General features: G+C 37.9%; 1 protein-coding gene across 49 annotated transcripts in view; it reads right to left on the bottom strand.

Moving 5' to 3' along the window:
- DST (dystonin) overlaps positions 1-13,293 on the bottom strand; it is a 438,190-nt gene that overhangs the window by 98,861 nt on the left and 326,036 nt on the right. For all 49 annotated transcript variants that reach the window (XM_070514637.1, XM_070514639.1, XM_070514651.1 and 46 more), the window contains 8 exons: positions 11,930-12,053; positions 8,246-8,454; positions 7,317-7,634; positions 6,442-6,608; positions 4,684-4,840; positions 3,642-3,768; positions 1,542-1,604; positions 715-956 (listed from right to left, as the gene is read on the bottom strand). In XM_070514637.1, the coding sequence (XP_070370738.1) occupies positions 715-956; positions 1,542-1,604; positions 3,642-3,768; positions 4,684-4,840; positions 6,442-6,608; positions 7,317-7,634; positions 8,246-8,454; positions 11,930-12,053 (1,407 nt within the window). The remainder of the gene's footprint in view (positions 1-714; positions 957-1,541; positions 1,605-3,641; positions 3,769-4,683; positions 4,841-6,441; positions 6,609-7,316; positions 7,635-8,245; positions 8,455-11,929; positions 12,054-13,293) is intronic.

The raw sequence follows: 13,293 nt of genomic DNA, 5'->3' as shown, positions 1-13,293 counted from the left end.
CTCCTTGCCTCTTCTTAACTAGTCTTCAACTATCTGATAAAAGAGTCCCCCAGAGGAATGCTATAGCTACAGAGATAAGGACTCTCAGCCCCACTACTGCCTAGGAAGAATTTCATATAATTCTCAAACAAATCCTTTGGAAAAAAGAAAGATGACATTGGTAAGATTATAATTAATAAGAAAATCAGTCTTGACGAAGGTTGCCAGATTTCAGAATGTACTAGTCAATAAGCACTTTTCCGGACATTATAGAGTTCAAATATAGGTTAGTAATTTGTAGACATTTTTGCCATCATTGTCATAATGTAAAACCATTTTCCCAACCTTGACAGTTGCAGACAGAAATACCATCTATTAAAGAAAGGGAGGGCATGAGCTACCCTATTTTATACTGGACAGAACAGATCCCTAATACACTTAGCCTTAAATAAATCTTTTCCAATAGTTGACTGGTTAAAATCCCAGACTTAAACTGATTTAAAGGTGGCAAAGTTGCTTACGCCCAATAGTTCACTCATCTTTATGTCCGTGTGCAAAACCAGGTGACTCTTAGCATCATTCTCTACAGAAAGGCACATTAAACCAAACTGGCAAATTATTTGCTGACGGTTATAGAGCTGGAAATCAGAACAGGCGTTCTGACCACCAGGGCTCAGCTCCGAATGCTCATCTGTTCTCTTCCATGTCTTCAGTAAATGGACCCACACAAGATACCTTATTCTGCTCAACTTGGGTCTTCACAGCTTCAGCATCTGTCGGGGTGGGTGCCTGATGCCACGTGGTTGCCGTTTTGTTCATCTTCTGTAACCACTGCATCATCGCACTGGATTCTTCCTGAGCCTTCTGCAATTTCGTGAGTTTAGTATTCAGTTCAGCTATTTTGTCCTTAAGCAAGAGGCCAAGATCCTCATAGCCATGGCTTATGTCAGTCATCTCCTTTTTAATGGACGTTAATCCTAAGAGTAAGAAAAAAAGATTATACTGACACATTTTCAGGGTGTTTGGGGTACAGCTCTAGAAATAAAATTTTGCTTTATGTTATATCCCCATATTTTGTCAGTATTAAGGCTACTAGAATAAAGTCATAGAGTTTTTAGAACTAAAAGGTTAGATCCTCTTATAATGTTAAAATGACAAATCATTTAGGAACATTGCATAATACAAGTGAAACGAAATAGATATCTTAAATGGAATAAAAAAACAAAATCATGAAATGTTACTTATGAATTCCTCAGGCATCAAACTCAAAAAAATAGCTCAAATGTTATCCCTAGTGACAAAATATCTCAAATTAACCAAAAAAAAGGAAACGTAATCAAATATCAAAATGAACTACTGGATTCCACTAATTTCAGATGAACAAAATTACATGAAATGTTATATATTTATGGAGAATGTGACTATTAAATTAAACAATACCATTTTAATTCAAACTTGAAATTTCAATATAGCTGTTTACCTCTAAAAAGATATTTCTCTCAAAAAATAAGTAAATAAATAGCCAAATGACTAATCAATAAGCACTGAAAGTTACTATTCACCTTTATTTGCCAAAATTTCCTGGGTATCTGCGGCTGTTCCTTCACCATTTAATATTACTCCACCTGCAAAAATGTAAATGCTGAAGTAACCATAGATTTCCACAGTATTTCTACACATTATAGGTGATGGCATTAAATTAAGCCCCATAAATAGTAATCACGTAAACATGGTATTGCTATTTAAAAATGTAAAATAGTGATTCAATTTCAAAACCAAATGAAGGTCCAAAATTTAAAGATCAAGCTATATCCTCTCCTCTATATAAAATTTACTCTTTAAGTAGTAAAACGAGCTCGTTAAACACAGTTTCAGAAAACTTATATATATCACTTATTAAATATGGATTTATAAAACGGTTTTGTGATAAAGTTGCTTTACTGCTAAGTTATGTTAGTGATAAAGTCTGTGTAGCTCAGAAGGGGCTCAACACCTAAGTGTGACCCACAAAAAAATGTCTGCCTTACTTAAGGAACTGCAAACTCGTGCGATTACACAGCGTTATCATGGGTTTAATGGAGGCAGAATGACACAAGAAGACAAGACAGAAAAGTTGAAAGTGAAAAAAAAACCACCTTTCACTAAACTCACGTGAGGTCAACACAGAGAGAGGAGAACCCGGCGGACAGACGGGCCTGGCTCTGGTGCATGAGTCAGTGAATTGAAATCTCGGCCCACTACTTACCAGCTGTGAGATTGGACAAACTAATGGTCATCCCACCAAACTAATGAAGATAATAACACCTCTCTTGCAAGACCACTGTGGGAATTAAAGACAGTTAACCCACTGCCTCGCAAATAGGAACCACTCTGTGAGCAGTAACAACCATTTCTCTTTAATTACATAAACATCCAGCACGGGGACCTTCTTCATAACCAGAATATTTTAAAAAATTAATTGGAGTTTGTCATGCTAGTATGCATTGGCTCCCTATCCAAAACACAAAGACATTTCCCCAAATCAACCAAATAAGTCTAACCAAAGAAAACAATTAAATATCTGGTTCTTAATTGAAGTTTTGTCTCTTTAGAAAAAACACACACAATGGCATTCCAGATGGAAGTAGAAATATCCTGAAGATGCTCAAGATTAATTCATACCATGCTTGACAGTTAGAAAAATAGAAAAACAAAAACAAATATAAAGTGGACACGAAGAACTAAAATAAAATGCAATAGAATTCCTCAAAAAAAAAATAATCTGACATTTCAGGGAACCTGATTAGGAGAGAAAAAGAGAGATCATCACACCGTCTACAATATGAGTATTCCCTGAAATGGGATTAATGGAGCGGAATGAATGGCTGGTTGAGAGAGGCCCAGCTGGGACATCGGTCTCACAATGGGGACAGCTGGGGGCTGGGCAGAACACATGAACCACAGAGGACACTCAGAAACTCTCCGAATGAAGATCTGAGACCTCCTTCTGTCTATTCTTGGATTTTTTTTTTAAAAAAACTGATATTGACAACAATATAAATGTTTTGAATTTAAAACTATATCCACAACTTAATTTTGGAATCATTATTTATACACGACTCTCCCTTCTGTTGAGAAGAGTGGCTCAGCCATGATTAAGATTGTGATTTAGATACGCTGGCTAACATACTATATAATTGTTTTCTTTGGGAACAGTGTAAGGAATTAAGCAGACAGGACTAAAACAAGAGACCTCCACCTTACAGAAAAGAACCTGTTTCCTTCCCTCACTTCTTCAGGAGACTAGACTCACGTCCTTATCAAATATTTCAAATGGAATTTCAACATCTCCATTAATTAAAGAAAAAACCAAACACACTGGAATATGATCATTCCCCTTCCCCCATATTATGCTCCTTATTCTGACATATTAGTTTGCCTACATTTTAATTGTAGTCTTTAATAAAATGAAGCATAAGAGGGATTTGAAATTTGACTAAGACAGATACTTTTCCATGGCAGCTTTTAGTGTGTTTACAGACGCCATCTTTCTTGTCACTTTCCCTTTATATTGCTGATGCTATTTTATGCATTAATTTAGAAAATAACACACACAAATAAACTTTAACATGGGTGGACCCAATTCTTACGGTTTTTGCTATGAATGTAAATAATGCACCTACCTGATTTAACTGCTGCTATGGCCTTTGCAGGGGTAGTCACAGCACTTATCAGGTTACATAGTGAGATCCCACTGTTGTTTACTTTCTGAATCTCTTGTGTTTTTAAACTCCACTTTTCTTGCAATTTCTTGAGATATAAAAATACATTATTTTTCAGTCTTCCAAATATTTTCAAAGTTACACATTATAGTACAATTTCTTAAACAGATCTTAAAACAATGATGATTGTGGCTCCTGATTTGTGGGGGAGTGGATGGAGGAAAAAGGCATCATCCGTATTTGTTCCAACAGCCCTGATGACTGTTAACACTCTTGGCAGTGAGAAGTGGGGTCCAGTCCATCCTCCATTCTGCTCTTAGCTACAGTGGAAGTCAGGCAATCCTGGCTGCCTTGGGTTCCAAAGTAACTGTCAACTGAAAGTGTGGAAAACTGTGCTACGTAACAGCCAAGTTACAAGAAGAAATGTAGTAGAAACAATAAAAAAGTAAGTGGGAATTCAGAATTCCATTTAATAGTGACTTTTAATCATCAAAATTACAATGAATTTTTAAAAACACACACTGCCACAAATTTGGAGTGGAAGAATTGCCATAACTGGTCATAGGTTTTACGACTTGAGCCAGATGACTTGTCCACCATTTGTACTAGAAATTCAGGTAAGTTTTATCTTCAAATACTGGTTCTAGTGATATATCTAAGCTAAAGTCAAATGCTGAGTTCAAGAGAAGGATCTTTTACTTAAAATTATGAGAAATTGTATAAAAAATAACCGAAACTAAGTAGAGATTTGGTGGGGAAGGAAACTTGAGTACTAGGTCAGTAACTCACTAATACATCCCATTAAAAAAAAGCAAATTAACTGAAAGTTTGTGTCTTTCCTCAAAAGGATCCGTTAACCCCATGTCATGATTTCCAAATATCACAAAAATATACCGTACATACATGAGGATCTAACTTATGTGATATTAGATAAGAGCAAATCACTATTAGTCTTCTAACCTCTCATGCAAATGAGAAATTAGGATTAGACACAATGTTTCACCTTAGTTTCTTCCAAAGATTTTCCTAAATCCTCTGCACCAAAAGAAGGCTGCACGATGGGAACTCTTTCCGTTGTTTCTTTTATCCATGACTTCAAGGATTTAACAAGGACGTGGAAAGCATCCATCTGTTCTTGACAAGAAGATACAGCTTCTTTCCTAGATAACAAAAATCACTGAAGAATTTAAGCCACAGAAAAAAGATGCTCCAAAGGACTAATTACTAATAAATAATTATCCCCATATCAGGCTTAATATTAAGGAAAAATCTTCCCCATGCACACACTAGCCCCTTGCTACAGGAGGAAAGGCTTCACAGGTGGTAAGTGAAATCAACTAAATAACTATTTGTCTATTCCTCAGAGGCAAGGTCCACAGATAAAGACAGGAGCAGCAAAGAAATCTGTAACCCATATGTAATAGCACTCTATAAGGCTACATAAACTCTGAGGCTATATAAACAGTTTTAACATTATTTAGATTCAGTGAGCTTTGATCTGTCCACTTTATATGGTGCTTAATGCCAGCAGGCACAGCACCAGAAGAGAAACATTTACAAATCACTGACACGGGGAAAACACGACGCCACCTAGTGGTTGCTGTACTTTACTACAGTCACTTTAGCAGATGGATAAACTGGGTGCTTTTGAAAGTACAGATTTAAGTCATCAAAAACAAGGTGAGACCTAGTGACTGCAGAGTTCTAAGGGATGCCTTTCCCACAGATACTCAGGAAGCTCCAAGGTGAAGGACACGGATCCTTCTGTACGCTCAGCAGGTGGAGGGAGGGCACATGCCCCGCAGAGGAACAGCCGTGACACAGTTACATTTGGGACGTGGATGACATGTGCACATGTGCAAGTGTGTGGAATACTGGCACGTAAGAGTCCACTGCAGCTGGACTAACTACGGAGGACAACGTGCTTGTAAAATTGGACCCATTCGAAAGAAGAAACAACCCAGTGTTTACCTAGGAAAATCAAGAACATCTCTTCTGCGCAATGTGAATTAAATATTACATGACAAGATAGAAAATAGAGCTCCATTAGTACAGACAGCACTCAAAAGTTTTAGGTGGAGAATTGTGAAGAAATAAAGAATAGCTGAAAGAGAACTATTTTCTATCTTTCTGGGGTCTTCTGTATAAACTTTAGCAAAACCAGATATATATTCTAAACTAACATGAGATCAGAAATGTGACAGTTTAGTCACAAGGCTTATCTCTGTACAGCTTTTAGCTCAACTTAGGTCCCTTCTCTTCTTTGTTATCTTGTTTGTTCATGGAGTCATGTCTTATCTACAACTCTTTAAAAAGTGAAATATTTTACAAAAAAAGGTCATCAAGAACCATGCTGAAATTGCACAAGGCTTCTGAATTGAACCCAGAAAGCAATAAACCACAAGCTATCTTTCAAGGGCATTTCTGCCTTTGCAAATAAAAACGCGGTATTTGCCAAAGGCATCAGAGACTAGAGTGAGTTCAGATGATTTTCAGTAATACACCACCACCACCATTTTTCTTACATAGTGCTTTCTACTTATATGTAAGCAGTACTGAATTTCCCTCCTAAATATTTTAACAAAAATATACTTAATGTTAATAGCGAAAAAATTTATCAATATAAAGTCACTTATAAAGCAGCCCTATGCTTACTCTCAAGTTTTCAAAACTATTTTAGGTGTCTATATAAGTAAATAAAAATAATTCATTCTAATCAGTATCAAGTAGAATAAAATCCAATTTCTTAAGTGGTGCTTACTTTTCTTTGATGGTATCCTCCATTTCCTTGAATTTCTTTGACAAATTATTTGTTTTTTCAAAAACCAAAGCCTTATCACCTGGCAAGCCATGGCTGGATATCTCCATCAAGAGACTCTGCAAAACTTCCAGATCTTTCTTATGTTCTAAGAATTCAGAAGTTGATTCCTACAAAGCGTTTAGATATTTAATCAACACAAGATGTTAGTTGATCTTCAAATGGCATTCCATCAAGAGGTGTGTATGGGGCCAGAATGGCTCTATTCAGAATTTCACAGAAGAATGATCCTGCCTACGGACAGTACTCTACATAGAAACAAACATGCCGGCTGGCAGATTGAAAGAGAATACAGTAAACTTTAATTTAAAAACATACTCTTGGGGCCAGTCCCGTGGCCTAGTGGTTAAGTTCGGCACACTCCACTTCCACAGCCCAGGTTTGACTCCCAGGTGTGGACCTACACCACTTGTCCACGGCCATGCTGTGGCGGTGACCCACATACAAAATAGAGGAAGACTGGCACAGACGTTAGCTCGGCCAACCTTCCCAAGCAAAAAAACTTTAAAAAAATAAATAAAAATGCACTCTTTGCATTCTGTCTCTTTGTGGGTTCTGGCACGTAAGATACTTAAATCATCTATGATTATGTGGAAAGTGTACACATGAGAAATGGTGTTCATCTCTAATCAATGAGCAAAGGGTTCAAGGAGAAGACGAGATTTGAGATTTTTAAAGGAGAAAAGCACAGATCTTTACTAATCCATCAGCAATTAAAATGATGATGGCTAATTACAGTTCTGCTAATAAATGTATGAGCTTGTCTTAACTGTTAACATACTTCTTGATCAGCCTCGTGAATATTACAGAAGACGTACCTGCATATACTGAGACAACTCAGTAACATCTTTTCCAGGCACATCTGCCTCAGTAAGAGCCTGAGTTTTTGTTTCTAAAAATGTGTGGAGCTTTTCTGAGAGGTTCTCAAAGAGCTCTACTTTGGTTTTTAGCTCCTCCATTTTGGCAAGTTTTTCTTTGTGTTTATGACTTGCTTCTGAAAACCGAGCAGACAAGTCCTTCATCTTGGCTTGTAGTGAGGACGCGGTCGATGGGTCTGTCGTTTCCATAAATTTCTTCACTTTTTCATTCATGGCATTTACACTGCTCTGTCGACCTGCAATATCCTGTTCCAGCATCTGAAACGAACCAAATATCACATACGTTTTACAGTGATGTTTCTAAAAATTACTATTCATAACAACATCAGCTTGAACAACCTGTGATTAAGGAAGGTTAACAGTTGGGACTGACTGACAAGTTTGATCCATCCCTTGAGGAGTTCCACCCCAGATCTCTTCAGGGGAGAGTGGAGAACAGCTGGCAAGTTGCCTGAGCGAGGCAGGAGGCGGCTGCTACTCAGCAACCCCTGGGAGCTGCTGGAGCCCAGGGATTATCCATGGTCCTAATTTTTAAAAGGCTAGACGACAACAAGACTGATCTGATTAACCTCCTGTGCAGCCAGCTGAAGCAACGATAAACAAGACAGAACTCCACGCATGTGGAAGCCCTCGGTAAGGACTAATATTCATGGAAAAGTATACAAAGCTCTTTCCGTACTCCTTCACAGAAAAATCATTTTACACATTTGCCTCCATGCAAGCACAGCTTTCCACAGTGATTTTCAGGAAATATCTCTTTTTCTATATCCTTAAATTTATCTTAAATCTTGCCATCCTTGGAGCTTATTAAACAGTTGGGGATTTTATTTTTTTCATTTAAACGTGTTTTGTTTTTAAATGTCACTTACAATGTTTTTACTGATGATATCCTGAAGAGCAGCAGAGTTTAAGGGCACTTGGCCTTGTTCTTTCAGAGAACTTTCCACACTTCCCATCCAGTCCAGCATTTCATCCAGGCCATCCTGCACACTCAGGGAGCGGGTCAGGGTTATCTGGAGCTTTTCATTCCGTTCATTCACAGACTTGGACAGATCATCATATCTGCCAACAATGTCATCTAGTCCAAAGAGATCAGGAAGTGTTAACCACAAAGTTCTCTTTGCCCTACTCTTTTTCAAAAACACACTAAGGTGAATCACGAAAATTTTGTGCCAAAACTGGAAAAAGAAAAGTTTAAATGACAAATTCATAATGCATAATGAGAGCACCGGTAAAATCTTAAAAAAGAAAAGATCGCACTGGAAAATGAAAAAATGAAAATTTTAAAATAAATAGTTAATATTATATATATCATCTGCATTTGAAAAGAGATTTTTGGATGCATAAACATTTGAATTGTCCCAGAGAAATGAAAGTGGTCCAAACAGTTAATCTTTGCAATAAATACTGGTTCCCAATCTGACAGTACAAATGAGCCACACTTGATAACCATATGGAAAAAAGAAAAAGATGACAATCATACACAGCTATTCTCAAAGAGCAAGACACAGTTATAAAGATTTATCAAGAATTAACCTTTACACATAAAAATTATCTCTCTCACATACACACACACATATTAAATTTTTCTCATCCTTCACACCCTAAGCAAAGTCCTCAAATGCACAGGAATTGGCAGATGCAAATGTATTGAGAAAACAGACACCAACGAAAATTCACTTAAAATAAAGAAGGTTGAGACAATGCTTCTAAAATTTACATAAATTGAATTTATTTGAAATGTTTAATAGCAAAGGGAAAAATAAACAAGGTTAACAGGTTGATCTATCTCAGATGAGATTAGCTTTACTTTCAATTCTAAAGACTTAAGAGGCTAAAAGAAAAAAAAAAAAATCCTTTCTGGCCTAGTTTCCATTCAGATATAAAGCTCGATATTTTAACATCCTACATTTTATACTGCAGACTGATACCAGCTCAACACAAAGTTGACATAAGGGAAGCCATATTGCATAAAAGAAACCATATTGTAACTTTGAATGACCTCTGACAAACTAGCCCAGCTGGACATGCACCCTCCAGGAGATCTACCTGCTCTGTAGATTTTATGACCCCTGCTTGTATATGTACCTCCCATCTGTGATAAAACGATGACTTTGTTCTTTTCAGTGCCTAAGGAATGTGCTGACCCCCAGACAGAGTCTATGTGGTGTGGCAGCTTCCAGCCTGTAACACCAGAGGGTCAACATTCCTAACCCCTTCCCCTAACCCACTGGCCTATATAACTGCTTCAAGATTCTGAGACTCCCTTAAGATGGCTCCTTAGGATGCTACTCCACCATCTTCCAATTTACTAGCTCAATGCCCTTTCTCTGTCACCATCTTGCCTCTTGACGAATGGCTTTTGTGTCACAGCCAGCAGATCGTGCCCTTTGCATGGTAACAAGACCAATGAGAAGTTCAAAGAACAATTGTTTTTAATGTATTCATCTCTCTCTCTCTGGAAAACAACCTGTTTTTAATCATCAATTTATCACTTATTGTCCAATAACTTGAAAAGCATTTAATTCTTTCTGAATGCTTTAGTCTGATACATTGCAGAATGCTTCAGTAGAAGAAAACTTTGACCTGAAACATCTCTCTAGAAATGCAATATCTTATATGCTTGTGTTTGGCCCATGGAACATAAATCATATAAACAAACAGTATTTCTCTTTGACTGTTCTAATATTATATCATGAGAAAACAGTTTGACAAATTTTCACTGAATAGAGGGGTTAAGTTTAGACGATGTAAAGAGACAATGGTGCTCCTGTCGCTGAAACACGGTGAAGCCCCTGAGAACGCTGACGGGAGAGGGGAGAGCATTTAATATGTGCCCGTGCACCAAGATGCTGTTAGCAGAGGAAACAAGCAGCGGGGTCAAATACGAGCCAGAGTATGAAAGTCACAAGAGCAGAGACTCGGAATCGCAGCTCGTGATTGGCAGGTGAGCTGCATCTCAAACGGGCGACTCTGCATCCACAAGGTAACATCAGCTCTCTGTTCCACCGTGGTAAGTGACTTCCCATGCAAAGTCAGCCATTTAATAAACTTAACGCATTTTGAGTGTTTCTGTTTATTTTTGCACTACTTAGTGAGAAAATATTGTCACTGAAGTGTTTCTTGATTTTAGTAACTAAAAATCATTTTAGAAAAAGATACAAAAAATTTATTATAAGAATGTTATTTAAGTTGTTGGTTTCCTTAGAAGTCAGATCTTGGAGAAACTCCTTTAAATCTTAAATACGTTTTCACATATTCTTAGAAAATTGTGGCAGAGAGAGGTTCTAAAGTCTTAAAATAATGTAGCATATGGATTTTAAACAAATAAAAGTAAAACTATGTACAATTAACAATGGGAAAAAATATCAAAATGCCTCTCCAAATAACAGAAATACGGATAGTCTTTCTTTCTCCTCCAAATCCATATACCAAGTTCTCACGGCAGTGGTTGCCGATGCGGGATGTCAAGACGGGGCAGTGGGCACAGGAACAAAACGTCAGAACTTCCAGTCATATTTTTATCCAACACTTTAAAATTTTGTATTTTGTGTGTTTTATAATTACTATACTCATAATATGAGAAGACAGAAATATGTGTACGTAATTTATAAATATACATGCGTCTTTGAGGGCACATGCTAAAAATCACTTCAGGGGGTGCATGACCAAAGAAAGTTTCAATGTCTGTAAAAATGAAAAAAAATTTTCCCAACCACAGAGTGGTTTTAGAAGAGTCAAGTTTCATCTTCCTCTTCATCTAAAATTTCTACTCAGATTTAAATTCATGCTCTCTTTGGGGTGACGCATATGTCTAATCATCTGCTGTGTTAAGTTTTTTATTTCACACACACAAATACATAAGCTCCTCAAACCACACATTAAATATTATGAAAAGCGGCAAAGTCAAAACAAAAATGCAATAAGACAGTCAATAACATTTATTAATAATTCACAGGGCATTTAGTATAAACTAAATCCTGTGAGTAAATACAAAGAGCAGTAAGAATAGCTCTTCTCTCAAGAAACGCACCACACCCACGTGAGGGGCGCACAGGCGCCATTATGCCTGGATCTAGCATCACTGAAGAACTGGAGTAACTGGAACCCTGTGAGACCAAAGACTTCTAGAAAATGGAGACGTGGGGACACCGTTTTAAAGCACGTCTCTTAGCCTCTTAAACCCACACTCCTGCTTTTGATAAACTCAGAGTCCGTTTTGGCCACAGGTTGAGAGTCTAGCTGTGCCCAATCCCATCAACCAAGAGAATCTTAAGTTCTACTTTCTGAGGTGAATATTACATGAAGAGTTTTTGTTACATTTTCAAAATATAAAATTTAAATTTAAATTTAAATAGACTCTTTCCAAACTACATAGCCCCCACTCCCGAGATTCTAATATACCTGGCCAAGAAGGCACACCTTCTTCCGGGTTGAGAAGCACCATTTCACAATGAAGACAGAAGTCATACCATATATGCCAGAGAAGGCTTTCTCCCTATCCATCCGAATGCCTTCATTTAGAATGTACCTGTGAGACAGGCAACACTTACCCAGTGTTTTCTGGATATCATTCTTGGCTGGAAGCAAAGATCCCCTGGCATCCAGAAGCACTTCAGCCGTTTTCTTCAGTTTCTCTACAGCGACCTGCTGACTTGATATCTGTCCTTGCAGAGCCTGGAGGAGGAAATCCTTCGATTATACTCAATAGGACTAAAGAACAGGTTTCCAGTACGAATAAAATGATACACAATAAGATAAAGTTAAACTGGACAGAGTAAACTTTTTGTCATTATAAACTTATTCTAGGCTTCTCAGAATAAGGTCACTTACAGGGACATCAGCAAAAGCATCAGCCAGTCGGGATAATACAAATTCACTCTTGAAATAAACGCTTGAGCGTATGTTCATGATAACTGGCCTGATTCCTGGCCCTACAATCCTCTACCCTTAGCATAATTCCCCTTCTAGGCCTTGCACGATACCACCACTACCACCAGAAAACAGAGAGAACAAGCAAACAACAAAAAACCTTCGGAACCATTTCTGACTCCAGGTCAGGAGATAATTAAGGATCCTGACTCAATACTGAGTCTTATCTATTTCTCTTAATTCAAAAAATGTTACTTAATGTCTAACAAATTCAAAAACCTTGCTACATTTTGTGAAAATACAAAAATCACACATATGCGAAGCTTACCCACAGGGACCCCATAGCGGTTAACACCAAAGGCGAGCAAGAGAAAGTGCTGCCGGGAGTTGAGAGGAGGGATAAGAGGAGGAAAATGAGGGCCACCTCCATGGGGTGGGATTGAGTTGGGCCCTGAAGAGAAGACAGTGTGGATCTGGCACACAGAAGTGGAGAGAGAGAACATTTCTCTGTAGAACAAACAGAAAGAACAAGATGAGGATAGAAGCATGAGAAGAGGAGGCGAGGGTCTCATTCAGTTTGACAACGTGTAAGGGTGAGAAAACGGAATAGGACTGGAAAGGCCTCCAAGGCCAGGCTAAAGAGTTTATCTTTTGTCCTTTAGCAATGGGGAATTGTTCAAGGCTTTTGAGTAAGGGACTGACATGCTCAGAGCTATCTTATGAGAAGGCTTAATCTGTAGCACCGTGTGGGAGCAATTAAATGGGGAAGAAAGGAAGCAGATACGCCAGTTCAGGGGCAACGTCAGCAGTGAGAAAGTAGAGAGGGCCCCTCTGGGCTGGGAAAGCAGAATTGGTAAAGGAGTTGGGAAGAAGCCACAGGACTTGATCACAGGTTATCTAAAGCTGTGCTGTCCAATATGCTAGCCACCAACTACTAGGGGCTTTTTAAATTTAAATTAATTGAAATCAAATAAAATTAAAAATTCAATTCCTCAGTTGTACTAGCTCCGTTTCAAGCGCTAAGTAGCCAGATGTGACTAGCAGT

This window comes from Equus asinus, chromosome 8 (genome assembly GCF_041296235.1).
Source record: "Equus asinus isolate D_3611 breed Donkey chromosome 8, EquAss-T2T_v2, whole genome shotgun sequence".
Classification (NCBI taxonomy): Eukaryota; Metazoa; Chordata; class Mammalia; order Perissodactyla; family Equidae; genus Equus; species Equus asinus.
This window is presented reverse-complemented; position numbering and strand designations above follow the sequence as displayed.